This window comes from Leguminivora glycinivorella, chromosome Z (genome assembly GCF_023078275.1).
Source record: "Leguminivora glycinivorella isolate SPB_JAAS2020 chromosome Z, LegGlyc_1.1, whole genome shotgun sequence".
NCBI classification, from domain to species: domain Eukaryota; kingdom Metazoa; phylum Arthropoda; class Insecta; order Lepidoptera; family Tortricidae; genus Leguminivora; species Leguminivora glycinivorella.
In genome coordinates, this window is record NC_062998.1 from 42,172,035 (window position 1) to 42,188,994 (window position 16,960).

At 37.7% G+C, this 16,960-nt stretch overlaps 2 protein-coding genes across 2 annotated transcripts in view; one reads left to right on the forward strand and one right to left on the reverse strand.

Annotated features, from left to right (window-relative positions):
- Nucleotides 1-4,998: 4,998 nt before the first annotated feature.
- Nucleotides 4,999-6,830, forward strand: LOC125240937 (acyl-coenzyme A thioesterase 13-like). Its single transcript, XM_048149139.1, has 4 exons — nt 4,999-5,073; nt 5,531-5,672; nt 5,965-6,152; nt 6,649-6,830. The coding sequence occupies exons 2-4, from the start codon at nt 5,586-5,588 to the stop codon at nt 6,803-6,805; spliced, it is 432 nt and encodes a 143-aa protein (XP_048005096.1). The 5' UTR covers nt 4,999-5,073; nt 5,531-5,585; the 3' UTR covers nt 6,806-6,830.
- Nucleotides 6,831-9,825: 2,995 nt separating this feature from the next.
- The window catches only part of LOC125240774 (peroxidasin), a 54,895-nt gene continuing 47,760 nt past the window's right edge, over nt 9,826-16,960 (reverse strand). The window contains exons 4-7 of the mRNA XM_048148846.1: nt 15,651-15,883; nt 14,949-15,248; nt 14,200-14,472; nt 9,826-14,112 (exon numbers count right to left, since the gene is read on the reverse strand). Coding sequence (XP_048004803.1) covers nt 11,447-14,112; nt 14,200-14,472; nt 14,949-15,248; nt 15,651-15,883 — 3,472 coding nt within the window. The 3' untranslated portion in view covers nt 9,826-11,446. The remainder of the gene's footprint in view (nt 14,113-14,199; nt 14,473-14,948; nt 15,249-15,650; nt 15,884-16,960) is intronic.

The window sequence follows — 16,960 nt, forward strand, 5'->3', positions numbered from 1 at the left end:
AAAAGAGTGTAAAGACAAGGAGAAACTCGAAGCTCTGGAAAGCATTAATAAAGTAAAAATATTGGAACGTAACGACTTACTTACGAAAAACCAATATTTAGAAGAAATCAGTGAAGTGACTGGTCAGTAGTAATTTGATATAAAAATATAAAAAATAAAATAAATAATATAATTTAGTCTATATATACGTTCCACTGCTGGGCACAGGCCTCCTCTCATGTCTGAGAGGGCTCGGGCTATATAGTCTCCACGCTAGCCCAATGCGGGTTGGAGACTTCACATCTTTCGGCCTCTGTCTTGCCTGTGAGCAAACAAGCAAATGCAAATGTTGTAAGTTGGAGTTGAAATTTGGCATAGTAGTCTAATTTAAACTGTGGTGAGACATACTAACAGGCACTTTTAATTTTTTCATCCATACTTGTAATACACGTTAATTATTAATATTTAAATGCCAATAACCATCGTCAAACTTTTAGGTTAATACGTCAAATGCTAACAGATTTTGTCAAATTTCTGTACATATATTAGCAATTTCTATTGATTTTCAATATAAGTGTGCACAGAAAACAAAAATATTTTCTAGTATCAAAACTATATCTCCTACTATACCAAATGTGACCAGCCCTAGATTTTTTGAATTTCCCGCCAAAAGTTGGGGCAATATTTCATTAGCCACACATTCACAAAATCGTTAGTCAAAGTGTCATAATAGGACCCCATGATAAATAATACGGCCGGAGTATAAGGGGTTATATCAAGTATTCGAGAAATTTTACTGCTATCGCACGCTCAAGCTCAAATAAGTATGTACATGGTATGTACCTAATACCTATTCAATGGCAACTTTTTAACTAACCAATTTCCAAGTTCCGATGTTGGCTGTAGCCGCTGTAGGCCTTTGTAATCTTTGTGTGCACACACGAGGACAATGCAATAATCGTAATGTCAAATGTTCGGCTGCCGAGTATCACCTTGCGCAAGTTTACGTAACAGGGAATACCAAATCCGGGCAATAAGTGGCACACCGCCTAACTGGTGTAGCGTGGCACACTTCGCGAACCAAATTATGACATAACTCGCGATGACGGCCACTTCAGCCTAGTTCGGAGGCCCTACCGCGAAAACCTAAAATTATAAAGTCATAGGTAGGTAGGTATTTGTACATAGAAGAACCATATTATTATGGTGATTTTTTAACCTACTACTAGTAGCCAAACTTTGCATAGTGACTTTTGTGGTCATGAGGTAACGTTAGTCCACATTTTCGTTAGTCATAATTAGTTTCTTCTAAGCTAAGAGATCTCTTACTGCTTGGCTGTTGACATGGTTGTAGAGTGCCCTAAGGCCATTCTACAACCATGTGAAAATGACAAGCAGTAAAAGAATTCTTTCAATTCGATTTATAACGTCACTGTGACATAGTTCTACAGTGGCCTAGGGTTCCAATCCAATTGGTTGACTGTACTTATAGAAAAAAAAATGAAATGTTTAATATTTGCTTAGGTCGAAACGAAACTTCAAAGAGCCATGTACCTACTGAAAAACGTCGAACGATACCTATTGTTATGTATCTGCTATTGTATGCAGATACCTAATTGCTTAGACAAAAAGGTTTAAAAGTTTAGTAAGTAAGAAGGTTTCAATAAGAAGGAAAGTAAATGAAATGGAAGTAACCTAGCGCTGAACGGGAACTAGCACAGGTAACCTATTGTGCCAATTTGGCTTCCTATCAATCACCAATTTGGTCACTGCGTTTCTCTATCGTTATGCCAGTAGGTAGGTACGTAATTGATTGTTAGTGGCCAAGTAGGTATTATGCACTTGTTTTGGACAAGGTGGACGCTTATAAACATGTTTTGAACTTACGTAAATGTTTATTGACTGGTACATTGCGTGAGTAGCCAGATCAAGCGAGCTTTCGGTTCATTGTTCGGAGAAAATTATCTCTTTGATCGCACGGGCTCGCAAGTCGCAACATAAATTATCAACTGGGTGAATCAACTTTTTCTTGCTTTTTTATTTATTATTAGCTCTACTTTTGTGAGTTTTAACCTGGCCATCGTGAATAAAGATCCTTATTTTTATTTTACATTAAGGGAATAATTAAAAAAAACATTTACAATTATAAATCTATATGTGACCCAGTGGAAGAGACACTTTTTTCATACAAAAGTGAGGGACAGCTATGTCCACTGGGTCACTGCTCGAAATAAAGTAATAAAATAGCAAATCCTATAAAAACATGATGTATTGCATAGCTTGTATATCTGTTTTTAATATAATAAGTATCAACTAATTACACTAAATACAAATTAAATCTTCTGACCACATGTAGTCGAAGTATGCGTAATTTTGCTGGCAAAGAAAAGTTGATTCACCCAACTGCACTGCAGTGGAGTTCAAGGAGTACAGACATATACCTAAAATTCTAAAGTCCCATGCTAGATTTCCAGTAGGCCTAGCACATGATTGCCGCGAGAGTATGTCGCCGCGAGATAGATGACACGTCTTCTTCTAACTGTATTAATGACATAAGGACGGGTAGCCTATCTCGCGGCGACATACTCTCGCGGCAATCATGTGCTAACCCTGCGGTTGTCCTACTGCTGGGCAAAGGCGAATTAGCGTTCGCAATTTTTTTTTATGGGAATTTCCATATAGGTACTTCTGCTTCGTGACATTGATGTGTCTACTTATGCCCAAGAACAATTTAATACTGGACTGACAAAGCCCATTCAATAAAGCTTACCCCTGAAATGTATTGGCCTCTTAGGCTTAAAACTAGATGTCGCTGTTCGCAGACTGGAAGTGGCCAAAATCTTTTATATTTTATTTTTTATGAGAACAAATGACATATTTCTTTATTTTAAAATCATGATATCACATCAAAACACATTTTGAAAAAAATTATTTGTAGACATCATCAGTGTAGTTATGATAGTATTTAAATTTAATTGGTAGGTGGCGCTAAAAAATCGAGTTACGATTAGTACGAAGTACGTAAATCCTATATTTTAAATAATCCTTGCTATAACTGTGGTTGATACAACTGGCCCTTATTCTACAAGCCAAGATATCGATAACACACAAAAAAACCAGAACATCTGTGGTTATGTTTATAAAAAAATATACTTATTACAACGGAAAAAAAGTTGGCACCTACATTTTATAGTAATTACTTGTTTCCTAAGTTTACCCTATTATATTAACTGATTAGAGTTTGATGAGTTTCCTAAGAGAGGCTGAGTACGAGTACCTACAATAATACCTACCTATAGTGTACTTATAGGAACCAGAGCAACGTACCAGATTTGTGAAGTTCTCACCCGAGGTCCATACCTAAGCTAAGCCTACCAGTAACTTACAAGCACCTTACAAGTAACTAAGCTTAAAAACCTACTGTATTTTTGAAGTTCGAAGTTAGTTCAGTTCACGAGTCAGTAATCAATGGTCTACTTTTAAAGCATGAGAAATTTAATTAAGTAATAAGTATCTTGAAGCTAATGCGGCTAGTTCCGTCTTTAACAAAGGGACTATTCCATTCACGAGTCAGGAACGTATTATTTTCTTTTATTTACATATGTGTCTAAAAAATCATTGCGTTAATACTTAATTTGATTATTTTAAGAAAGAAAATTACATACATACATACATACATACAATCACGCCTGTATCCCATGAAGGGGTAGGCAGAGCACATGAAACTACTCAAGTTTCAGTGCCACTCTTGGCAAATAAGGGGTTGAAAGAAAACGAAACTGTGACATTGCAGTGACAGGTTGCCAGCCTCTCGCCTACGCCACAATTTAACCCATATCCCACAGTCGACTTCTACGACACCCACGGGATGAAAGGGGGTGGTGAAATTCTCAACCCGTCACCACACGGGAAAAAGAAAATTAACGCTCGTAAACGGAATAAACTCTTGGAAATGGCCACATTGGATTCATTTCAAAAATCAGAAATCTATTTTCTGTAAGTTGGTACCTCTATAGACGGTCAATAAAATCAAAATCATAGCACAAAAATGGCGGCAAAGTTTAAAAAAAAAGAGTGTTTTCTTTGACCGTCTAATAACTAGCTTTTTAGAGCCTGATTAGAAATGTGTTAGTGCCGTTAGTGGCCTCATGATAGTTTTATTGCTATCTGATACAATACAGGCGCTTTTTTAGGGCCGGTCGTCTGTCACCGTTGAAGCGTTCGTGAAATATTATTGTATGGAAAGTTCCATAGACGTCTGCTGCGTGACGATGATATGTCTGTCAAATGTGGTTGATGCAACTGGCCCTTAATGATTCCTCTCGAGTTGCTCTCGAGAGTTAAGAATGTCAGGATCAGGATTCACTGGGTTCCACAGGTTCCACTTTGTCTTTGCTTTGCTTTATACCTACTTATTATAGCACTTACGTAAACTGGTCAGTGCCTCCTAGCTTAAATGGGACGTCCCTTCTTCCAGTCGCCGGACACTATCTCGTTCGGACGTTTCGGGCTCCATTCGACTCGCATTCCTACGTAGCAATACGCAAGATATACGTAATTACCTTCCGGGACAAGAACCAAGTACTTGATGTGGGCTTTAACGCTTTAACACCCTTAAGCTGGACAGATTCACCCCCGTATACCTATGTACAGCCTGGCCAAAAATAGTACTAAATTGGAAAGTAAGTCGTCCCGTTTTCTAACCAAGAACTGTAATGTGTAATAAATAACCAGTAATGACCTAATGTCGCCAGTTTTTTTTAATTATACTCTATTTTACCCATTTTGCCAAATTGTATTTGGCTCTTAGTCTAGGCACAGTTTGGAACAAGACTTCAAGGATTGACATTTCGTCACTACTTTTAAAAAATCTCGTATCTCACGCTGCTTCTCAAAGTTAAAACGCAGTAAGTCTATATGCATCTCATACATACTTACTACAATTTTTTTTTCATTGACAGATGAAGATACAAGTTTTTTTTTAATATAAAAGTAGTGACGATTTGTAAAGAGGACTGACAGTGACAAATTGACAATGACGTTTGTAGGTACTTAGTTGACAATCGTGTATTTATTTTAGATTTAATATAAGATATTCTGTATAGGCTTGTGCCGTTTCGTTCGTTGATCGGAGCGCTCCGATCTCGTTCAATCGGTCCCATGAACTAGTTCGCTCTTTTAGGTCTTTTGCTCATTTAGTTCAGCCAGACCAGCGACCACTGCGGTCGGAAAGATCAGAACGAATGGGACTGAATAGTGTCAAAATGATACGAATAGTCCACAGATAGTAACATTCCGGGCCGAAAGGTTGTAAGTAACAGAAGTTTTATATGAAAACTTGACGCTTTTGTGTTGCTCTGCTAAGTAGCTCTCGCTCTCGGTCGGCGCAGTCACACACTCGTTCTCGATCCAAACCGCTTGCGCTCGCCGATCCTATACTGAACTAAATGAGCAAAGACCGATTCTCAGAGCACGGAAAGATTCAGTTCATTTCGGTCATTGATGGGATTTTATTCCTAACAGTTCATAGTTCGTGAACGACACAAGCCTAATTCTGTACAATTTTATCAAATGATGTAAGAAAACTATAGAATATTCTAATCACTATGAGTGGTAACAAGGCTGCACAAGTTGCTGAGCTCTTTACAAAAGTAATCGCTTCTACAAAGTGTTTTGATCAAAACCTTCGCAAGGTATTTCTGTTTACGTAATTTTTTATGTAGTTTAGTATGTTTTTAACTTAAAAAGGGCTCTAGTATTTGAATACAATATAAATCCAACTAAGTAACAAAATATTGCTTGAGCCTGATGTGCATTTGTGCAATAATAACATAAATAACAAACGACAGAATAAGTAAACCTATTCAAAGGCTTCACCTTATAATTATATTAATCTGCGGTTGTCACTTTTAGTTTGGTACTGCTGCTGCTATAAGATTTTATCATTTAATCATCCCTAAACTAATGTTAGACACTATATTGCAGGTTAAAGTGATATCATGTAGCAGCGGCAGGCTTCTCACAGGTTTCCAAGTTGGACCGGAGCACCTGAACCAGCGCGGTACTCTACATGGCGGGTTCATTGCACATCTTGTTGACGCCATATCCACATATGCCCTCACGGCCAATGACACTGTGGAAACCAGGGGAGTGTCGATTGATCTTAGTGTCTCGTGAGTATCTTGATAACATACTACTATTTCACAATAATTGTCCTAGTATTTTGTAATATTTCATTGTGGTCTTTCTAGACTTATATTGACCAAGATATAGACTGTGATAACATTTTTATTTTTTATCAAGCAAACAAAAAAGAAGGTAATAAATCATGGTCGATATAAGGCTAGTCACACCACAACTGAGAGGTTACTGCTTTTCTCATCATTATAGAAAAGACCTTGGGGACTTGTTTTTCTACTTGATGCCAATGCCTTTAAATAACTTATTTCAGGTAGGTACTCACTAGAACTTAGAGAAAACAAACCAGTATTTTTTATGGATTTGTTTCAAGTTGTAAACAATTAACTTATTAGGAATTAATTAGGTCAAGATATATTTTATATTTACTATAATAATTATTGTAGACAGAATAAAATAAACCAAAATGTCCAGTAAAAGATCAATGTACAGGTGCAACTGTCAGATTTATTTGTATTGATTTATTTTCAGATACTACACTGCAGCCAAAGAAGGAGACGAAATAGAAGTAGAAGCAGTAACAAAGAAACTGGGTAAGAAGATTGCATTCTTAGAAGTAGAAGTACGGAACAAAGCCACTAACAAAGTATTGGCTTCAGGTAGACATACCAAATATATAGGGGTATAACTTGTAAATAAAGATTTTGTAGATATTTTACTGCATAGTTTCATTATTGTCCCACTAGTATTGTGCAATTCCATTAATTATCAAATTAACAAAATCAGAATTAATTTATGGGGTTCAAGCCAAATACATTATCCTTTATTTGTGGTGTAGGCTGATTTACAAATGTATTCTATAGTTTATGTCATGTGTAGGAAAATAAATAACATCATCATGTTATATGATGTGCCAAATAGTCAGCAGTTTTTTAACACCCACCCTGTACACAGCTGCATACAGATAGACAGACCAATAAGCAAACAAGACAACAATAAGCAAAGCTTTTATTTAATCTATGATAAAACTGATTCAATATTAATTACTGATTAAAATAAAACACAAACATGACATTTATATTATTTATTGAACATTTAAATCGAACAGCAATTACACATATTAGATACCATTCATGGATGAACAGTTAATTGAACATTATATAAATTGGTAAGTTAATGTAGATGTAGATATAAATAGATGAAAATAGTGATATCTAAACGAAATCCCTGCCCTCATTTGCTTTCATAATACGTAATGTATCGACTAGCACGTTTTCCCGAGTGAACTATTTATATACCTGTCTACTGAGGTAAGGTGTAGTCAGGGCCGGATTAAGGGTAGAGCGAGTGGAGCGGCCGCTCTAGGCGCCACATGGTAAGGGGGCGCCAAAATCAAGAATGTGGAAAAATCCATACAAAAAATTATACATTGCGTGGGCGCGCACATATCACAAAATGGCGAGAGGAGTCGGGAATTAATACAACTATTGAAAATCTAGATTTTTAATTCAGATTAAGTGGAAAGTTGCACCACGTAGCCAACATATACCAACATTCATAAGGGCGCTGTTGCTAGGGCGCCGTAAAATGAGGATTCCAGCCCTTGACTAATCACATTGTTGTGCGGCCCAACGACAAAGCTTACGTCGTTATCCAAATGCAAAAATATGAGTCTATCCGATAGTCCAAAGCGGAGTGCCTCATAAAGCCAAAGGCGCGAAAAGTCTCAGAGAGGCACAATTTTGTGAGTCACAGGAGATGGAAGAAAAATCGCGCTCGCAACGCTCGCGCTTACAATTTATTTCAGTTATCTTTTAGGAAAAATTCCGCACTTTGTCCCTTACGTATATACTCTGTATGATGAAATCCATAAATTCTGTATTGCGTTAATCTTTAAATTACGGAATGAAAAAATTTCGCGCTCGCTACGCTCGCGATTTTTTTTATCTGCGTTGAAACTTCTTCCCAAGGGCGCCGAAACTCAAACTCGCTCTACCCTGATCGAGTGCACAGGCCGGCGCTGGGTGTAGTGAGGGTACAGGGGAATAATCGGAAGAACAGTCAGCACCTTATAGTAATTGCCAAGGTGGCCGAATACCTGCACTGAGAGAAATTTGCATTGTGAATTTAACAAGTTCGACTTGTTGCGGTTTATCCGTTTGAATCAGCCAAACGTATGTTTAAAACAATATGTGTCAGGTTGTTTTTATAAAATCGACTTGTTGATTCAAATATATTGCCGATTCAAATGACAAGTAGCTTGTTGTTTGAACCAAAGAGCACGTAGGCGCTATTTTAACCAAAAAACTTGTTGAACGAACGTGAAAACTGGTTGTATTTTCTCTCAGTGTGGTGGTGGTGGTATACATATTGTGTTATATTGTGACACACCTTTGTTATATCTCTTGCTGAACTTAAGGCCGCAAATTAATTGTACTTAAGTAAGTGTGGACAAAGCTACTTGCTATAATAAGATATAGATAGGTATTCATCTCTCATTCTATTCTATAGCATATTTGTGTCCCTACTTACGTAAGTAAAACTTGCAAGTGTATTTGAGGCCTTATTGTGATTCCAAGATATGGTTTTATTGTCATTCTTACGGTGGATTCAAACATATAAAATACTTACGTTAGGAATTAATGTAATGACATACTTATTCTAAAATATGAATAGTATTTTTTTATAGTATTAATTAATAATTATTTAAAAAGTAATAGGAGTGTAAAGGGCTTCTTAGTGTAAATTACTAACAAAACATAAATAGTATTTTCAAGTAGACAGGACCCTCTGCCACGGTTTCAACCCCCTTAAATTATGATTGGTATTCCGTAACTCTTACCCTACGAAATTGATCCCTTCTGTTGGTAGTCTCATAACACTGGACAGGCATCGTTAGGTATACAATGTGTACATTGTATATTAAACACGATGCATAAAATTACTACCCTTCTCATCCAAATATTGCCATCCTAATACAAGTTCCAATATAATTTATTTAATAGTATAACATTTTTACCAAAGACTATAGTTTCTTATGCAATTCGCTTTTTCTTGAAAATTATAAGTACCTAATTCATTACATATATATACGCTCACACTTGCCTTCCGAAATGTATGTGTAAATAAACTAGTGAACGGGAATTTGAAGTAGGTAAAGAAAACAAAATTACAGACGCATAGATCCTATTGCATATTTTAAAATATAAATAATGTAATAATATTATATCAAACTTTACCATAGATAAGTAACATGTAGTACAATATCACAACACTTAATTTTATAAATAGTTTGAATTTTACACTTACGATTGGAAGTAGTGCAACAATAACATTTATTTTATTTAAGTCAAGCTCAATAATTCAAGATACCATTACATGCTGAAAAGAAAAGACCCATGATGACAGAACTGTAAAAAGTGTATATTGCTATTAGGTTAACTAAATAATATACAAAGCTTCATTCATGTAAAAGAGGGACACGCCTGGTTTTTTAAAATTAGTACATTACATCAGAGGCCGGGAAAATGAGGATTTCCGGCCAAGTGGGTATATAGGGGCGAGGGGATAGGGATACAAGGCCGGGAATCCGTTTTCACGCCGAGGCATGTATAGTGCTTTTCTCAAACATACAATGAAATAAAAAAAAATGCTCTAAATGACAATATTTTATAAAAAAAAGTTACTTTACAGGCCTAGGCCTAAAAATAATATGAAATCCCTTTACAGTCCTCTCGAGTTGTTGCGCCCAAAAAGCGATACTTCCCAGCCCATTTTAAGGAACGTAAAGACAATATTTCATTGCATGTTTGAGAAAAAGTAGTTTTTTTATAGATAGTGCTGACGTGGAACGTCGGATGTATGTCAGGAAATTAATGATCGCTGTGTAAGGGAAACGCTTAGGTTGTGAATTTGACGGTGAGAGGCCGTTACAAGTGTAAGATCTAATCAGAACAAATTCTCAAAAACTCTCAACCTGACGAGCTACATAGTTAGTACCGTTTAAGTATACCTATAGATTATAACTATTACTGAAGTAGCTAATGCTGTAATGTTTATTTTAACTTACTCTAACATTAGACATCAATAAAACGCGTTTCACGTATAATAGCGAACATAAGTTAACTAACAACCCTCTTGCATTATACGTTGCAGTATAAGTAATATAAGTATATAACAATAGGTACCTACCAAGTTTTTGAATAGAGACTGTGTTTGAGTTTTTGAATAGTGCCTATAATATAGTTAAAGTTAAATATTAGGCCTTTTAACTAAACAATATATAAACAATAACAACATTTTTTTTTTAAACTATATGTATTATAACTGTTAATGTTGATCTAAATATGTGAAGTATTTTTATTAAAGTAGGTACCTATCTACCCGATGATAAAATCCGAACCATCCTCGTACCAATAAATTTTAATACTAATAAGATTTCAAAGCTCTTACAAAGACAAATATAGATTCATAAAATAACCTGTAAATATTAGCATAATTATGTGATTTATTTTAAGCTCAATCTTATACACTGTTACAGATAAAGACTAGATTACTTACCCGCTAAAATGGAAAGCAACTTAATGTAATACAAATACAACGTATTGCAAATATCTTTATAAAATCAAAATGAAGTCCGTCTACTTAGACTTTGATAATGGTATTCCTGGCACATGCTTGTGTGGGGTGGCTCTTAGAGTGTGTGCCCACGGACGACAAAGTCCCGTGGGCGCATACCCTTAATATGGAGCACGATGCAACAGAGCCACACTGTTGACTGTATGTTGCTGACCGATTGATTACTTTTTTATTGACCGGGGCGACAGGGTGACTGTATGTATTGGTTTTATTGAAATGCTGTGTAATAAAACAAATGGTGTCCACTTCACACTTTGTCTCTGCCCAGCTACGACAGACTTGCCTTAGTCGGACTTCATTAATAAAATAAACTGTTACTACAAAAGTTAGTTTCAAAACCGTTATATAATTAGAAATAGAAATTACAGCCCGTCTCATGTAAGAAGCCATTATGGTGCATATGACATCAAAATCTTAAAAAAGTAGGTAAGTACACACATGATACCACTCTCGGTGTGTTACGTTTAACGTATTAGGTATGTCCTTTATCAGTTTCTCCGAGCGTTGTAATGTATATTAATTTTCAGCGAGTTTGTTATTTTCTCGTACTATTTCTTCTAGCTGTTCAATCCTGTTCAAAAGGGCGCTCACAGTTTCCTTTAAGTCTGCATTTGCTTGTTCTAAATCAAATATACGCGCATCGTGGAATGTCTCATTGACAGCAGCCCTACGCGAGCGCGACAACGTATTACTATTCTCCACACGATTCGCAATCCGCCCAAAATCGAATATCTATCGAAGGCAGGTCATCACAGGATACCATTCCATCTTGCACTTCAGGAATCAAAAATACGTTTTCACCGACCGTATCAATATTGTCACCATTATCGCACAACACTCGAGCTAGACTTGTTTTTTGTATTTGATCCAGTTGTTCAGGCTTAAATAGATTTGGACTCTCATACCATAATCGGTCTCCATCTCGCAAACGCTTAAATTGCTCTATTAGAAGGCAGCTGAAAAGTGGGCCGACTTTACCTCCATCCACCTGGTCTTCTAATATTCCTCCTACCCAGACATCGATGTTGTGAACAGATCCATAAAGCTCTTTAAGTTTGTCTCTTATATTTACATCCGATATTTCATGAGATAAGTCATCAAAATCTTTAACTTCGCTCATGTTGCAAACTTGTCTCCATTTCGTATAAGGCGGAATAGCATGATCACGTCCTCTTTGAATATTAATAGCTGCAAGGTCTAGAGCAACTGCGTGGACAGAATAAAAGAGTTTCTCGGTTAGTTCTGAGTTTAGATTTTGAGTAGAAGTTTTCAATTTAGCCGGTGTTGTGAACATACCACGAAGCAAAGGGTCCACTCCGCCTTCGTCGACAAGTCTCCAGGGAGCAAAGAATGCATTTCTCAGCAGCAAATGTCCTTGAGGAATGGGTTCGAAATCTTCATCGTAACGATGCAAAATTGGATTAATCATAGAATGGCCAAATCTTAGCGCCGCTGTAGCGAAAACATTTGAAATTGAAGGGTTCAAATTGCTATTGTATCCCGTATAATCTCCTAATTTATCGTAACCCTTACCAAGAATAATCGGTAACCAGTGTTTATAAGTTATCATTTGGATTTCTGCTCCAACTATTTTCCTTGCTTCCTGGTATACCTTTTCTCCGTCCCAAAATGAGTTCAGGGATTTCAATTTCAGGGCAAGACGATTGTGTTCACGCATCCAGATAGTATGCATAGCCGCTAAACCAACTTGTTCATTGGCTCTGATGTCACCTGCAACGAAACAAGCGCGGTCGCTTTCTGCAAGGTTTAACCTGCAATCCATTCCGTTTATGCCTGTTGTAGGTAACAGTGGCTTTCTTCCGGGAAACGTAACGCCGACACGCAATAATCCGTTCTCGTTAGTCAAATCTCGTAGGTCAGTAGCTACAGCACTTTCGAACCCGTAAACTTGTGAAGCATCAATAAATGAAGTTAGTTGATTAATTTGTTCTCGCGGCTGCAGACTTCCAAATAAAACGGACGTCATTCCCGATCCACATACCGAACTTGTTCTAATAAAGTCTATGCACCGGCGATTTGTGATTCGTGGATCATTATTTGGAACATCAATGGGAAAACATGGAGCTGCATAGTCACATGTTTTTTTACAATCGACTCCGTCCCACGTTTGAGAGCTTACAGATGGTAGCGCGTGATCTAAATCGTGGTCCAACCACTGGCCCCATTGCATCGCCATATGCGAAATCTCGATATCCTGAGATATCTCTGTTGTAGTTATTATAGAGGTGGATACGGCCCGAGCACTTGGTAGTTCATATCCATTGTATTTTACACCTTTGTTCCAACCCACTGGTTGACTAAAACCATTTTCATATATAGGAAAAAGTATTCTCCGAAAACCTGTCAAAGATGCACCCCACATAGGGTGTGCAAAATTATTGCAGCTGCCGTCGATACTGCGATATTTGTTGTGAAAGCACATGTCCGAACAATCTTTACTTTCTCGGTGTGCCGTGCAGCCCGATAATCGGGCAATCAAATCTAGATTTTGCTGACCGAGAACATTGTTGTAATTAAATGATTCTACACTCGTTACATTTAGACCACCTTGGATAAAATCTTTTACTTTGTCTAGAGTTCGTTCATATATTTCAGCAGCACGAGCTAGTTCTCGTGCGGGCGCGTTTGGGAAGTGAGCTATTCTAAAAAGATCGTGGACGTCTTTTTTTGCTGTGGTGTTTGTAAATATTTCTTGTACAGTTCTAGCAATCGCTTGATCTATGTCTCTTGTCGCTTCAGTCAGCGCTATGTTGACATATTGTTCTCCTGGAAGTGTGTGATCCTTAACGGAAAGAAACAAAGATGCAGTATCCTTACCGAATTCATTAGATGCCAAGCATTCGTACCGGCCGGTGTCAGTTAATGTTACATTGTTTATTATTAAACTACCTATCAAAGTTATCAAAATTCTATCTTCCAACAATATTGAGGAACCATCTTTAGTCCATTCCACGGAGGCAGGAGGGTCACTCTCAACATCGCACGGTAACTGTACAGATGTCCCTTTATAGGCGTCGGTATCGACCGGCTTAAGAATTATGCGAGGCGGTATTACTTTAAATTCTTCAACATTTAGAACTGCAGAAATTTCTGTAATGCCTTCGGAATTTTCCGCTCTGCAGTGATAAATTCCGGCGTCGTCCTTTGTCACTTCTAGAATGGTAAACTTTTCATTTTCATTTGTAAAGACATAGTCGTCACTTACTGGTAATGTCATGGTGTTCATAAACCAGCTTATGACAGGTTTTGGTGATCCTCGAGCCGAACACGTGAATTCAATGTTATCTCCTTCAGTAGCTGTAACGTCCTTTGGCACATTGATAAATGAAGGGGGAACTGTAACAAAAATAAATGATTGGTGAGTAGTCGTCAAATGTACACTACATATTCATGAATACTATGCAAAAACTACAGGACAATTACCTAAAACTTGAAGTTCAGCCGATGCATTCACTTTGCCATGTACATTTTCCGCTACACATGTGTATTCTCCAACATCAACGTACTGCACGTCCTCGATGAAAATCGAGCCGTTCAACTTTAAATCCGTTCTGATGTCAAGTAGAAGCCTCGTTCCTTTGAAGTACCAGGAGATATGAGGCGGTGGATTTCCTTTAGCTACACAATCAAATCTGACTCGAACGTTTCTTTTTTTGACTACTTGACTTGTAGGCCTTATCTTGAAAACGGGAATGTCTGAAAATGTATATGATAAATTAGTAACTAAATAAAACATACCTCTTATAGTTAAGTACAACCTGAATTGTTTCTTAGAATTCTGAGGCCACGAAAGGCACTTCTCGAGTGCCCTTTATTAACTGATTGTCTTACAGCGGATAAAACAAATTTACCTACAGGTAGGTACAAAAGTCTACTCTAACGAACGTGCGTTTCGTGGCTTTTTTCCTCTTTACTTTCCTCGTTATTTTGCCTCTCTCGACGAAACTAAGCATTGCATACTATTTAAGGAAAGTTAGTGTTTTTCAAAAAAAACCTCATACAAAAAAACGGCCGACTGGCCGAACTAGGTAATATGCAGACATTAAACTTCGATACCGAATGACTGTACATTATCCCAAAGTTTCATCCTTGAGAAAATGAGGAAGGTCTGGCGGCTCTGGGCTCTTAGTCCATTAAAATAACATATGTATTTGAACGAAATATGTTTTTACCATTTTCTGTAGCTTCGTCATGTAACATCATCATCATTCTTGCGGGTCGGGAACGCGCTTCTCCAGTCGGATTCTTAGCCATGCACTCAAATATTCCGACGTCCGTCTCATCCACGTTGTGTATCATGAGGCTGCCGTTCGTCTGTACTTCGTATCGGGTAGTCTCTAAAGGGAGGGCCACGGAGTCGCGGAACCAGACTATTTCAGGCCTCGGGTCCCCAGCGGCGGTACAGGTAAATATAGCGTCCTTGCCAAACTCTACCACTACGTCTTCGGGACCTTGGTGTATTTCGGGTTGCTCTGAAAATGGAAACAAGAGTTCACTTTAGTCTTCTCATACGAACACGTACTACGTATTTTGCCTATAAATATGGAAACAAGCATGACGATAAAAAGCTCTGTTTTTCATGCTATGGGTTGTTGTAGGTAGGGACCTCATTCAAAATTAGAAAACGAAATATAAAATTGATAGAATAACATTGTAGAAGTAGTCAATTATAACTTTTTTTCATTAGATTGTATGGCAATTAAAAGGGATCATTCTGAATTTTGTTTTCCAAAAAAAATATAAACCATTTTTGGTTATAATTCATGAGTAATAGAAAGAAAAAGTTGCAAGTAGGCTTCTAAATACGAGATACTTTTACACGCGCACATTTAGTTTATAATATTCCATGGTCTCATTGGTCCTAAACGACTCACTGCAATGCATGTCATATTCCGTGAGAGTCGCGATGGGGACGCCCAGGCGGTCCGGCGGGCCGTAGCAGGTGGCGGCGACGTTCATGTCGGTGTGCGCGCGTAGCATGCGCACCAGCCACAGCGCGCTGCAGTCGCACACCAGCGCGTTGCTGTCCAGCCGCAGCTTGCGCAGCTTCGGCATGCCCGTGAACGAGCCGAACGGCACGTGCTCCAGCCGGTTGTTGTGCAGGTATCTACAAGCAGTCCGCCATTTAGTAAACAGTTGTTGGTGTCTGATTTGTCAGTGTCAGCTTGAGCGGCCAGCTTGAGCGCTCCTGCGGGCGACCCTATACTTCAAGCGAGGCTTGATATATGAGAACTGAACTTAAGCAACTGATGCCTGAATTTCATAGAAATCATTGTCATACTTATTTTCTGATATACCTATTTAAATTATGTCACTAAAGGGCAACAAAACTTGACGCCCGGTTTGGGCTAGTGGACAGTGACCCTGCCTCCTAAGCCGACGGTCCTAATAGTCAATATGTGTAAGAATGTCCTATAATATAAATTTATTTATCAAAAGTAGGTACGTTGCTGTACGTTTGCCTCTTGTATTCTTTACATAATGGAGTGGGGAGGAGCAACCCTTTTCTTATTTATTATAATCAAAATAGTGGCGTCAGACCTACTTATAAAAAGAGGTGAGCAGTAAACTTTTTGTGGCATGTAAATTAGAAATAGGGATGACGACTACATAAAAAAATAGCATTCTGTTTATAGTCCGTCAGATAGATCGTCCAAAAATAATGAACACATATTTTTCGCTTTTTCTAATTAATGAAAAAATACAAAGATATAGAGGATTAAAGTTCCGGAGTGGCGATATGACGTCACTTCTAAGTAAAAATTGTACCTAGGCGTGACGTCAAACGAAACTTCAACGCACGGTATCGTCGTCATTTTTCGTTTACGAGAAAAAAATAAGTACGTGTCTAAAATTCGTTGATAACCTAACTGACGGACTAAATAGTTTTTTTTAGTCGTCTCGCCTATTGAAAAGTTCCTGTTAGTTATCGGCTCACAACCGCATAAGTTTAATAGACGCGCAACTTCCTTGCGACGGCACTCTGTCATCGCCCGTTTCGCCTCGCGTAAACATAAACATAACGAGCCCGGAGCTCAGTTCCTATCACATAACGAGTACTTGACTCATATGAACTAGAATATAATAAATCATTGGTGTGCATTCTATGCCCTTAGACGGTCTTATAGGGAAATTTATTATTCTGTGTGGAAAGCCACATATTATGTACCTGTAATAATATTTT